Source organism: Symphalangus syndactylus, chromosome 6, assembly GCF_028878055.3.
Source record: "Symphalangus syndactylus isolate Jambi chromosome 6, NHGRI_mSymSyn1-v2.1_pri, whole genome shotgun sequence".
Classification (NCBI taxonomy): domain Eukaryota; kingdom Metazoa; phylum Chordata; class Mammalia; order Primates; family Hylobatidae; genus Symphalangus; species Symphalangus syndactylus.
In genome coordinates, this window is record NC_072428.2 from 67402116 (window position 1) to 67415434 (window position 13319).

General features: G+C 44.9%; 1 protein-coding gene and 1 pseudogene across 4 annotated transcripts in view; one reads left to right on the plus strand and one right to left on the minus strand.

The window, feature by feature from the left end:
- LOC129484707 (protein tyrosine phosphatase type IVA 1-like) overlaps positions 1–13319 on the plus strand; it is a 153707-nt pseudogene that overhangs the window by 120365 nt on the left and 20023 nt on the right.
- ME3 (malic enzyme 3) overlaps positions 1–13319 on the minus strand; it is a 236333-nt gene that overhangs the window by 115523 nt on the left and 107491 nt on the right. For all 4 annotated transcript variants that reach the window (XM_055283173.1, XM_055283172.2, XM_063641501.1 and 1 more), the window contains exons 3-4: positions 12485–12618; positions 9339–9488 (exon numbers count right to left, since the gene is read on the minus strand). In XM_055283173.1, coding sequence (XP_055139148.1) covers positions 9339–9488; positions 12485–12618 — 284 coding nt within the window. The remainder of the gene's footprint in view (positions 1–9338; positions 9489–12484; positions 12619–13319) is intronic.

Below are 13319 nucleotides of genomic sequence, written 5' to 3' on the forward strand. Positions count from 1 at the left end.
CCAGCCTGGGCGACAGAGTGAGACTCTGTCTCAAAAAAAAAAAAAAAAAAAAAAGAAAGAAAAGGTGGCACATATACACCATGGAATACTATGCAGCCATAAAAAGGTTAAGTTAATGTTATTTGCAGGGACATGGATTAAGCTGGAAACCATCATTCTCAGCAAACTAACACAGGAACAGAAAACCAAACACTGCATGTTCTCACTTATAAGTGGGAGTTTAACAATGAGAACACATGGACACAGGGAGGGGAACATCACACACTGGGGCCTGTCAGGGGGGTGGGGGGTTGGGGGAGTGATAGCATTAGGAGAAATAACTTATGTAGGTGACGGGTTGATGGGTGCAGTAAACCACCATGGCATGTATATACCTATGTAACAAACCTGCACGTTCTGCGCATGTATCCCTGAACTTAAAGTATAATAAAATAAAATAAAAAATAAAAATAAATAAAATAAATAATTCAAAACCTAAAACAAAAAAAATAAGCCACTCTTTTTAGACAAAACTCAGTGTGAGCAAACAGAACGTTTAGTGCATTTTACAGGTCAGTGGGAGATCAAGGTTATCTGAGGAATGGTCCACTCAACTCCTGCTTGTATGTACGTATTTCCTTCTCAGGGCTAGGAAATTCTCCCCACACCTATCCTTTTGATCACCATGGCTGTGATTGCCAGGGACAAAGGAGGAAAAGGACAGAGCCAGATAAAAAAGAAACAAAAGTCAGTTTGTTTAAATTGCCAGGGAATAATGCCTTTGGCTAAAGGAAGTCAACCCAGAACATCCTGTTCCAGTTAATAAAGTTCATCTGTCTCCCATTTAAGTAAGGAAAACATAACGTCTTCATTTGTGGGGGCTGCTCAGCCATTGCCACCTTCACTCCCACCCAAACTCACGGATGGCTGAGGCGTGTCAGTCCTTTCCCCAGAGCAAGCTGCTCCTTCTGGATGATAAAGTCCCAGGCAGGTCACATGCATTTAAGCACAAACTCACTTTTTCAGATGCAAATCTCAAAGCTTTCACTAAAAAAGTAAGCCAGTTCCCTCAGTGATTGAAATCTGTATAATTCAGACACAAAAATAAATGTTCCTTCTCTCCTCTACTTCTGTTCCAAAGTATTTCAGCAATGTGGGATCTAGATACAATTAACTTACTCCATGTGACATTCATGTCAAATAACAGCTGAACAACCTTATGCTTTGGAAGGACTCCTCCTCCTGCCACCTTCCTAAGATCTATTCCAGCATCAATTCCCAAGCCACGGCATCACATAATCCATGACAGATTCTGGATTGCCCAGCTGGTCTGTCTGGGAAGGTGCCCATTTGTGAATCAGAGCTCTCAGCAAAAAATGACACTTTGCAGATAAGCCTGCAAGCTTTTTCTTGTCAGAAAATGAAAAGTATGTGTTTTCATTTACTTTTGCATTTTCCTCCCTTAAATGCCAGAAACATTAGAGGCAAATTTGTAGCCACGGTGCTCTAATCTGCAAGAAAAATGAAAGACTGTAAGGGTTGGAAGGAGCCCTGAGATCACCTACTAATATCCTCACTTTATAGATGAGGAAATTGAGGCCCAGAAAGGAGGAGGGATTATAGGTCACGCTACTAGTTCATGACAGGAACCCACATTTCATGACTCCCAGCTCCTTCTACTAATGTACAGTGGGCCGTGGAAATATCTTCTACTCCTGCCTCCTTCTGATGGTCTCTGTTCACTTTGCAGTGAGCTGCCTTTCACCATCCTTTTTGTCTGGTGGTTCTCAAAGTGTGGTCCCTGGCCAGAAGCATCAACATCACCTGGACTTCGTTGATACGTAAATTCTCTGGTCTCATCCCAGACTTGCTCAGTCTGTTTTAACAAGCCCTCCAGGTGATTTTAATGCTCACGAAAGTTGAGATACTTACTTTAACCTGTTAGCTTCATCCAACCTATTCACAAGGGGATCAGATCCATCTGATTTCATAGCTCTTTTTCAGTTTGGCTGTTCTACTTACCTAAGGCAGAAGTTCACTTAAGTTACCTCTGGAGAAAGAGTGTCTATTGTAAAGTTTTGAACAGGAACTGGAATGGAAAGCTGTCATGAATTGAGGCAGCTCTAGAGACCACTCTCTCTGTGTTTTTCCATGTTTCTCTCCCATCTGCCCTTATCTCCTCTCTCCATAATATTCCTTTACTTCCAGCTCTATTATTTTCTGTTCCTTCTTAGCTGGCATTTGCCACTGGCCTACCATAACCTGACTCTAAAGTCTAAACCACGGTATCATTTTTGCCTTAATTTTTCTTCCCAAGTGGAAAATTCTTTCTAAATGACTTCTTTCATGTCTCATTTCAAATTCCTGAAAAGGACATTAACTGGCCCAGTGTATCTCTTGAGCCAGGCCACACTGGTCACACGGTTACCTAAATGATTAACCACCCTTGAGCCTGATGTTTGCTCCTATCTAATCAATTATTGACATCACATGAGTGGGCAGCTATTACCATTACAAAGTGGGTAATTACATGAGGGAGTCAAGAGACTGAGAGTGAAACTTGGAAGTGAGACTTCTGTGTAGTGATAGGAACTTCAAGAGGAAATTGGGGAAGAGAGGAGGATGGCAGATGTAGAACTCCCCCCCCAACCCTGTGAATGAGATGAGGGGGCTTGGGTGGTGGGGCTGAACAATTTGGCTTGCTGAAGGTTGAGTTGGAGATGAAGGTTCTGTTATCTTATTATGACCTCAGCCTTCAAGAGTACTTCCACGTTGGGATGGGCTGGAAAATACGGGATGCAGATTATCAACTCCCTAAAAGTCACAGAAGATCCAAGCTGTAAGGAATTTCAGGGAACACCCAGGTCAGCAGTTCTCAGCCCTGGCTGCCCATTAGAGTCCTCTGAAGAGCTTCTGAAAGCCAGAGATGCCTGGGCTCCACTTCAGGGATTCTGATTTACAGCTCCCCAGACACGTTTAGTGCACAGCCAGGACTGAGAATTGGTGCTTTAACTAGACCCTTTTAATTTTGCAGGTGGGGAAATTTAGGTTTGGCTGCATAATATTACCATGGATCATTTAAAGATCTATTTCTAATTTGTTTATAGAATTTGGGTTACTAGATCATAAAATGTTAGAGCTAGAAGAGATCACAGAAGCCATGCAGCAGAACCCTACCACTGTTACTAGAGACTAATGAGCTAAATGACTTGCCTAAGGAGTTGTAGCCAGAAAGAGGATGATTGAGGGCTAGAACCCAGATCTCCTGACCCCTAATCCAGTGCTCTCCCTATAACAGCGAAAGACAAGGGACTAAAAGGGCCAGATGAGAGGTTAACCAGAACGGGCTGCAGACCTTGTACACACTCTACTCAAGGAAGCCTTTCCAGCAGCACAGCTGAAAGTTTGGCAGCAGAGTCTGGGTGTAATTGGAATGTCAAGCAGTCTTGGCCAAAGGAATCAGTGCTTTGGTGCCCTGAGATTGGGCAGAAGGCTGGTTTGATGATGCTAGTCCTTGCTTTCTGCTTGCCTCCCAATTTTGCTGGGAGTATGTGTGTGTGTTTGTATGGATTCCCAATCAACGGACAGCTGGGTTGGAACTGTGTTGTGATGTGCTCAAAAACCATGTCCTGGGTGTCAGGGATCTCTCCATTTACTGGGGAAAGGTTGTCTTTGTTTTCCAGAGTGGCTTTGGTCAAAGTGTTGGCATTCACTGGTCTTGTGTACAGCTGGAAATGGGCTCCAGTGGGTATTTAGGAAGCAGAGGCATATGATTCATGTCCCAGGGGTCCCTCTGGGTGTTGTGGGGGTTGCTGGTGGGCTGGTGGAGGTGGTTGAAGACAAGAAGGTTCCAATGCAAGAAAAGGAAGCATACCAGACATATTGAGCAGGAAGCAGGAAACTCCAAAGAGGTAAATGTGAACCTTAACCATATCCTCTTATGGGTATGGGGTGAGGGGGAAGAAGAAAAAGTAATACCCCTCCTTTAAGCTTATGAGGAACTTTACAATTGATAAAGCATGTTCACATGCGTTTAGCCCTTCTGACCCTCATAATGATCCCACAGGGTGGATAGTTTCTGTGATCCGGGCTTGGGGCTGTGGAGTAGCTCCAAGGCCACATGGTATTTAGATGAGGGGACTGAACCACTACCTCTGACTCCAGCCCAAGTGCTCTGTCCAACATGATATACTATGCCTCCCAAGTGCGAGAGTGTGTGTGTGCACCCATGCATGTGCCCCTCCTGGGTGCAGACTTATCTGGCAAGGGAGTTTAAGTGAAGGCCAGAATGATGTGTCATGTTTACCAGGGCCAACCAGAAGCTGGACTATGAATTCAGGAACAACATAGGAAATTGGCTCTGGGTCAGCTGTGATGTCTTAGATAAGTTAGCTTTCATTTTCATCTCAGTGAAATAATAAGCACCTCGAGGAGTTGTTATAGGGCTCAACAATAATGCACACAAAATAGCTAGACCAGGGCCCACCATGAGAAGTACATGCATTCAATAAATGGTAACTGTTAATATCCTGTATGTATGTTATTGGCCAGTGTGCAGAAGACCACCTGTTTGCAGATAAGAAAGACAGCAGCTTGGCTGAGGGCCAAGGACTGCTGGCTTTGTCCAAATACGTCTTCAGGTACTTTCCACAGAGCCTCTGACTACATAAAACCAAGTCCCACTTCCCAGCCTCACCTTTCTAACTCATCACAGCCCAATCTCTAATTCCTCACAAATACTTGCTAATGATTTGCTAGTTAAGTGCAAGTACAGATGATTTCAGGTCTGAATCAAACAACAGAGTGTGGCGGTACTTCAGAGGACTGGGGTGGCCTCAGCAGGTTTACAGTGTGTATTCTTGGGTGGGGTGACTGAGTAGATGACAACTCCTGGGGGTCCTGGGTCAAGCAGATCACAGCTGCTGAGCTCCTGCTAGGGCCAGGCCCTTTACATTTGGAATCTCATTGAATCCTCCTAAGCAGCCATGTGAATAAGTGTTATTTCCATTTCACACATGAGGAGGCTGAGGAGGTGCTAAATTAATTGTCAAAAGTCATCAGGAGCTGAGATTCAAGGCCAAGCCTGCCTGGCTTCAAAGTCCATGCCGCTTCTACTACCTACAACCCAGCCCTCTGACAAAGACGCGCCTTTGACCAAAACTTTAGTTGGGCTCCTGAGTCTCCTCTGACTAGGTCAGACATTGGGCTTCCCTCCCTGTCCTTGTAGAATCCAGTGTGAGCAAGAATCCTGCTAAGTCGGTTTGGCTAAAATCCTCCACCTACCTTTGGTAACTTGCCACCCTTGTTATCTCAAGACCCTAGCCTGCCTTCAGCAATAATCCCATCCTATCAATTTAACCAGAAACTCCTTATTCTTGATGTTTCCTCCTAGTAATTTTCCAAACACTGCCCCCCATGCTGTTCCTGGGTTATAAATCCCCATTTGTCCTTACTGGAGTCAGAGTTGAGTCCAATCTCTCTCCCTTACTGCAAGACTCCTCTGCCATAGTTCATATATCTATTGTAGTCCTCTGCCCTCCAGCTCCTGAAAAAAGTCTGCCTTACCATCTTTAACAAGTGTCATAATGTTTTCTTTCAGACCTCCATCGCCTATACGGGTTGGACCCTACACCAAAGCCGGGAAATGTTAGGTCTAAAGGCGGGTGCAGCACATTGCTTGGAGCCCAAGAGGATGAGGCATGTGAAGACAGGCCTGGTCAACAGGGATGTGGCCTGGGAAAGGGAAAGTATTCACTGACACTGGACCCCATATTGGCTTCCTCCCCACGCCCTTCCTCTGGGTTGAGTTCTGTCTCGGCCTCCACCCAGCCTCACCTCTGGCTTTCACCTCTTCCAGCTCACACACTAGTGACTGACCTTCAGGGGGCATTCCCTCAAGCCAGGCTCATGGAGGTGCATGCAGAGGATGTGTCAGGTGAGAGGAGGGATGAGGCAGAGGAGGCTCCACCAGAGCCCAGAACCTTCTGTGGTGCCTATCTGCCCAGAGACACTCAGGTGCCCCTGAGATACTCTTTCCCCAGTAGTGAGGTGATGCAGAGCCCCAGGCAGGCTGGAGGCTCAAATTTAGCATCAGCTGGATGTAATTAGCTTTGGTGGGGGGCCAGACACCGTTACAGAGGACTTCATTGTTCTTGGGAACCTGGCAGGAGTGTTTATCATTTCAGAAACTGAGAAGGTGCTGGCTCTCTCCCTCTTGGCCTCGGGACTGTCCTCCCTTCAGATGCTAATCCACAAAGTAAGTCCAAGCCAGGTCTCAGATGAAGTTCAGGGCTTGGGTGGAGCCCAAACTTTTATTACCCTCAGGAGCAAGGCAGGTGTGGAATCCACACCTGGAAAGCAGCCAAATGGAAACCTAGAGCAACAACTCAGAATGTCACATGTCAAATAACTTAATTGGGTAATCATCTGAAGAAGGGTTTATGCACAACATATTCAGGAAGTCTGAACCAAGAGTGTGAGGGACTAAACCAAGAAGACGGTTAAGTCTGCCCAAGCCTGCCTCAAGCTCACCCAGCTGCAGGCCCCCGGACCTCGATGGATCAAGTCCTCCCAGGAGAGCTCTGGAAATGGTATCTAGCAATCCCCACCTGAGACCCCTGGGCAGTCAAACATTCCTGGAGCTGCAATGACATCCCACCCAGAATGCCCACCAGCTGTGCACAGTCCAAAACTATAAGAGGCAGTGTAGTGTGGTGGTTGCCTGTCTATACTTTGGTTCAGATTGGGTCGGGCCCTCGCTTTGCTGGTTAGAAACTATGTGTGACTTTGGGTAAGTTATTTCCCTGTGCCTCAGTTTTCCCATTTGCAATTGAGATAATAATAGGGCCTACCTCCTAGGGAGGTTGTAATCATTAAATGCGTTAAGATATGTAAATTCAGTCCTTGTGGTGTCCCTGGATTCTGGAGTGGGCTCTGGAAGCAAATTCTACTTTTACAAGCCTGTTGCATATGCAAGGTCCTAACCCTGCTACTAGTTCATCTGGAACCACTGAAGCCACTACAATCTAGTTTCCATAAGAGCTTATGGAGTGAGGGCTTCCACACATCCTGGCAATAGGGGCCAGAGTGGGGTAGACTTGAATTTCCATAAGATCTCAGTCAGGGGAGATGGTTAATCTTGCCTTAGGAGGATAAAGGTCCTCTTCAGGAAAAAGCTGGTTCTGGAAAAGCAAAATTGTGTATGTTTGCATAATCTTGGGTTTGGTTTCCTTCTGAAGTTAAAAGTGTTTGTTACATGTTCAGTGATTCAATTTTCTTGGTAAATATTTAAACATGCATATGTATAATATGATTCTACATCTATCAATCCTTTCTCCTTTCTACAATAGTTACTGAAGAGAAATAGACACTGACATTTATCTGGTTCCAATTTTATGCCAGGTACCTGATCCACACTTCTCATTTTACCCTCATAATGATTGAGGTAGGTAGTATTGTTACCTCAATTTCATAAATGTGGAAATTAAGGCAGAGAGAGGATAAGAAAATCACCCAGGGTCAAGGAGATTAAAATTCGGGGCTGATTGCAAAGAACCAATTCTTCACAGTGAGTACACAGCGTTACTTTCCCAACCGAGTGACAATTACTTGCCAAGTATTGGTCTAGAATACACAACAGATCCGTCATGTTTCTTGCCCCTTCCAGAAGTTTGTATTCTAGTAGAAGAGAGTTATATACAAACAACTAAAAACATGAAAACCAAAAAGAAAAGTATGGGATAGACAAAGTATGTGTAATGGATTTTGAGGAGGCCAAGAAAGGGATGGTCAGTTCAGCCTGAGGGGATCGGGGAGGGCTCCGTGGAGAAGTTGACCCTTGGGGTGGGCCTTGAAGGATAATCAGAATTGTGATGAGTGGAGACCAAGGAAAGGGGAGATGCAGGAGTTTGAGGCAGACAGGACCATACGTGCAAAGGCATGGAGAAGAACTTCAGTGTACTTGGGCATGGAGAACAGATCAGAGTAGCTAGAACATTGAATTTTGGAGCTGGGCTGTGACAGGCTTAGATATCTCAGACTGTTGGGCTTGATTCTTTAAGCCCTAGGGAGCTGCTAAATGCCTCAGATGAAATGCCATGAGCTGATCTGTGCAGAAAGGATCATTTCTGAGAAGGAACAGGGAAGTACATAGAGTCCTGCATCCTTCAGAAATGTACCATCAGCAGCTAATGTCTCTGCCACTATTGGTTTTGGGAATGAGAATAAGAGAACAGGAGTCTCTTTCCTGTTGAAAGAAGCATGTTGAAGACCAGAACTGTTATGGGGCCCTGGCATAGTGAGCCTCTATAGGTTTGCAAAACCTTAGCTGTACCGAGTGATGAGGACGTGTCTGCTACAACAGCCAGACACACCACCCTCAGGATGAGGTTTGATGTGCTATCCTTTGCCAATGGTAACAGTGGGATCCAGAAAGAAACAGGCCTGGCATTGGGAACACACTGTGACCATCTTGTAATATTCAACCGAAATGCTGGCTACAAAACTAGAAGATTGTTTTTCCAAATTAAAAAAAGCCATTTTGAATCCATGATTACATGTTCCCCATATAAAGTGTGATTTACAAACACTGACTTATAAATTCTACATAAATGTAAATTACATATCTGTGCACAGTATGTTGCATATTTACATATTTGAACATAGACTAGAACAATGTTCCATTACATATAATAAACCAGGTAGCTCTTTTAACATTAGTGCTAGAACTATGTATTTATAAGGCACCTTCCACCAAGGACTCTACCATTTTTTCTTTTTTTTTTAAACATATATTCTGAAGTCATTATAAAAAAACTGATTGCTTTAGAAAACTGCTCAAAATTCTTTGGCTCTGAAAGAAAATGGAGTGCCAAAGTTTTGTCTAATAAAATGACATTTAAAGTGGAATCTGAGTCAAGCCTGAAGGAAGATATGCTGGTTTTTCAAACATCAAAAGAATTCAGTCTTTGGTATCCAACACTCCATTATTCATTGGCCTGAATTGGCAGGAGAGCTGTTGGTACTTTGGAGGTGACCAGAGGGGGCGAGAGAAGTGACAGGTAGATAATGAGAGAAATACAACCTGAACTCTCTCTCAGGCCAACTCTGAGCATGCTGGGCATTTATTATTTGGAGGTGAAGAAGATTCAATATCCCCTTGCTAGCTACTCTTTCCACTCATTTCTCTGCTTACGGGGTCATTTTCCTGAGCAAGTGCTTAAAATCAAATGTCTTTTTGTTGGACCACTGACCCAATCAGGAGTTAGCCTCCAGGGTCCCAATAAGCATGAAGGGCGGAAAGAATTTATTCCCCTCTATGAGGCAGCCCCTCCCAGAGCCCTCACTCCACGGGGGCTCACCGGGGCCTGCGGAAGGTCAGGCCATAGTGCTGACAGGCCAGCCCCACGGTAGGTGTGTACACGATCGGCATGAACTTCTCCACATCCGAAGTCAGCACTCGGTAGAAGAGCTTCTCGTTCCGGTCTTGGAGTGTCATGAGAATGATGTACCTTGTAAAGGGAGAGAAAAAGCAAGCTGACATGTGGTAGCAGCAGGCCCTGATGCCTCTGTGGTGTGGTGCAAAGACCCAGGGCTCCTGTTCCTGCTCAGCTACAAGGGAACATTTATGGGCAAACCATCTGCCCTGAGCGTGAGCTTCAACAGCTATGAAATGTGAAGATGACCTGCTTGTGGTGCTTATTATTATACATGGTGTAGATACTGTTCTAAATATTTTACATTAACTCCTTTAAAACTTCCAATGGCTTGTGAAGTAGGGGTTATAATTCTTGCTATTTTAGAGGCAAGGAGACTAATGTAGAGAGAAACTGACTCACCCCAGGTCTCACGGCAGTGTGGGAATTTGAATCTAAGTAGTCTGACTCTGGAATCTGTGCTCTCAACCACTGGTCAAGATGCTTATGATATTATGTGAATATTAATGAATGACAACAGCATAATAATATTCTGGGGGTGAGGTAGGGTCAAGGAAAATTCTGGGCATATAAGCACTCTAGGACTGGCCTCTCCTACCACACTGGGCTGGTTCCTGTCACAAGTTGTGATTTCCAAAAATAATCTCTCTTTTACCTAATCCCTGAAACCTGAAATCACTAAGCCAGGGAAAGAGCCTTCCATTCAGACTCCTAAGAATACAAAAACCTCTGTGAGAGAAAACCTAGGGGTTGAAATTCACAATTAAGTGTGACTGCTAATATCACAACCTTTCTGGATAATAATCTTGGGGAGAGTACCAAGGTACCTGATGCTCTGGCATGGGGTGGGATGGGAGAAATTTTCTAACAGGGGTAAAAAAGTCTGTGGTCTGGTGAAATGATCACTGGGCATGACATCAGGATCCTGGGTTTGAATCCCAGCTCTGCTGTTTATTAGCTGTGTGAACTTGGGAAAGTCTTGTGTGACCTCTTGGGTCTCAGCCTCTTCCTCTCTACCAAAGGAATTGGTCCTTTGGTGGAAAACTAAAAACTGTGCTCTGGAAGGTGTTTTTAGCAAGAGAGGACTGATACTCAGGAAGAGCCAGGATCTCAGCCCATTGCCAGTGTGGGATTTTCTTACCCAGTAGCCATTTGTGCACATCTTTTCTCAATTCTACATTCAGTTATGTCAAACTGGTAACCTGAAATCAGCCATCGTACAAGTATTTACACTATGGAATCTGGCAGATACCATAATTTCCTACCCCACCCCTCACGCCACACAGATAACCAGTTATTAAAGATTTACCAGCACACCACTGCCCTTACCCAAAAGAAGATGGCGAGTTTCCTTAGCATGTCCCCAAGCACCCTGTAAAATAAGGGACTCCTGGAAATAAGTGGGTCAAGGTGGTCAAGCAGCATCAGCGGCAAGCCCTCTAGAGCTCCCAGGAATGGGCACACTCCTCTGTCCCTGAGCCTGGAATGTTTCCCCAGGCGTATGAGTGAGGCCCATCTACCTGGAAATAACTGGGGAGGGAAGGATTTTTGAATTTAACTTTCAGAGCTTAATATATGTAGGAAAGAGGATTTCACTTTGGACTTGATTTCTTCTTTATAAATTTAACAAAAGGAGAAGGTTCAGATTGTTCAAACTTAGGGTGTGTCTCATCCTGTTAGTTGAATTCATTGTGTAATTTCTGGCTTGCTCTTCAGAGTGACTTAGCTAGACCCAATCAGAGTGAGATAAAAAAGAGGGAGAGGATATTTGGCCTGACTACAGTATGGCCTTGGAGTTAATGTGACTAACATCCTTCGAGTTTAGAGCTTTGGGAGTAGGGGTAGAGGTATGAGCAGAGGCTTCTGTGCTCATCACCACTCAGAAGCAATGGATGGTATGAGGGAAACAGAGGAATATGAGTGCAGGGTGACCCTGGCATGCTGCTGAGCTCTGCTTCTAGGGGGACAGCCACACCCTCAGGGACCCAAAGTCTTGGCCAGTTTGTTCTATAGATAGAACTGGCCAAGTTCTATAGTTTGTTTGTTCTAAGAGGGGGATTCCTTGTCTTCTTCCTACGTTTCTGCTAGAGCCAATAACAAGGTGACATATTTACTAGACAAACACTGACATACTGCCTACTATGTGCCAGGCACTGTTCTAAGCACATCGCAAATACTAAGGCATTTAATCCTCATAACAACCCTATGAGTTTTCCCTATGGTACTCATTGTACCAATGGGAAAAGACCCACAGAGGCTAAGTAACTTTTGCTATTAAGAGGTAGAATATAGATTCGAACTCAGTCTAGTTCTAGAGTCTGGTCTTGTAGCCACTGGTCTGTGCTGCATCTTAGCTGTGGCATAGCAGAGAAATGAAAAGCATAGACTCTGGAGCCAGGTCTCTGTGTTCAAATTCTAGCCGTGCCCATTTATAGCCATTCAACCTGGGAAGTGACTACCTTCTTTAGTAAAGCTGATAAAGTTGACCCTGTGATTCCCCATTGGCTCTTTATGTCTGGATCCCCATTGGAGGAGAACTCAGAGAGGAGGTCGGGTTATTAACTGTTGCCCATAGCCTCCAACAGATGTTATCTAGGTCCATCCTAAGACGTCCCCTGTCCATTTCCCTCTCCCCCACCACGTTCCCCTAATTCCAGGAACCCAAGCCACGTACCGCTTCCTTAACATGCCTGTCTCTCCCTCTTTGCTCCAGTTCGTCCCTCTCAGTGAAATGTTCTCCCCGAACCCCATTGCTGTCTGCTGAAATCTTATCAGTGCTTCTTATGCTGACTCAGCTTCTACCACTTCCCAGAGGCCCTTCCAGATTCCACTAGTTGGAATGCAGTTTCCCTTCCCAGTTCCCCCAGGACATGTCAGCTGTGTCTCAGTCATAACAAGCCTTGTCTCTCAGGGAGACCATGAATCCTTTAGAAGGTAGGGCTGAGTCTAGGATCTCTTTGGGCTCTCAGCCTTTTTTAGCTGGAGAGTTTCCAGAAAACCCTCTGTGAAGCACAGGAAACAGACAGCTCAGCCCAAGGACCGGGCAGAGAGAACAGATGCTAAGTACTGACTTGTCCAGGTCACTCTGCTGCCGCTCGTAATATCTCATGATTCGGAGGAGCTGGACGTCCTGGCTTAGAAAGCAGGGCGGGATTAGGCCGTGGATTCCAAGCTGCAGCCTTTCTTCAAGGGTAAAGGCCATCCCCTGGGAAAAACAAGAAAAAAACACCCACACATAAGTGCATACTCAGGAGACAAAGGAACAGAAGGGGTCCCACCCACAGACAGGTAAAATTCAGTGTGACTCAGTAGAAAGGGCCCTCAACTCAAATCCCACCTCTGCTGTTAAAATAGGAGGGTCATCTTGTGCCAATAACTTTGACGCTTCTGAACTTCAGCTTCCTCATTGGAAAAAATGGGGAAACTGTCTGTATCATCAGCATTTTTCTTTTTTTTTTGATATATATATGTTTTATTTTATTTTTTAGAACAGTGATATGGTTTGTCTCTGTGTCCCCACCCAAATCTCATCTTGAATTGTAATCCAAATCCATAGTCCCCATGTATTGAGGGAGGGACCTGGTGGGACGTGATTGGATCACAGGGGCAGTTTTCCCCATGCTATTCTTGTGATAGTGAGTGAGTTCTCACGAGATCTGGTTGTTTGATAAGTGTCTGGTGCTTCCCCCTTTTCTCTCTCTCCTGCCGCCATGTAAGATGTGCCTGCTTCTGCTTCACCTTCTACCATGATTGTAAGTTTCCTGAGGCCTCCCTAGACTGTGGAACTGTGAGTCAATTAAGCTTCTTTCATTTATAAATTACCCAGTCTCAGGTAGTATCTTTATAGCAGTGTGAAAATGGAGTAATACAAACAGTATTTACAGAAAAACTGAGAAGACAGTACAG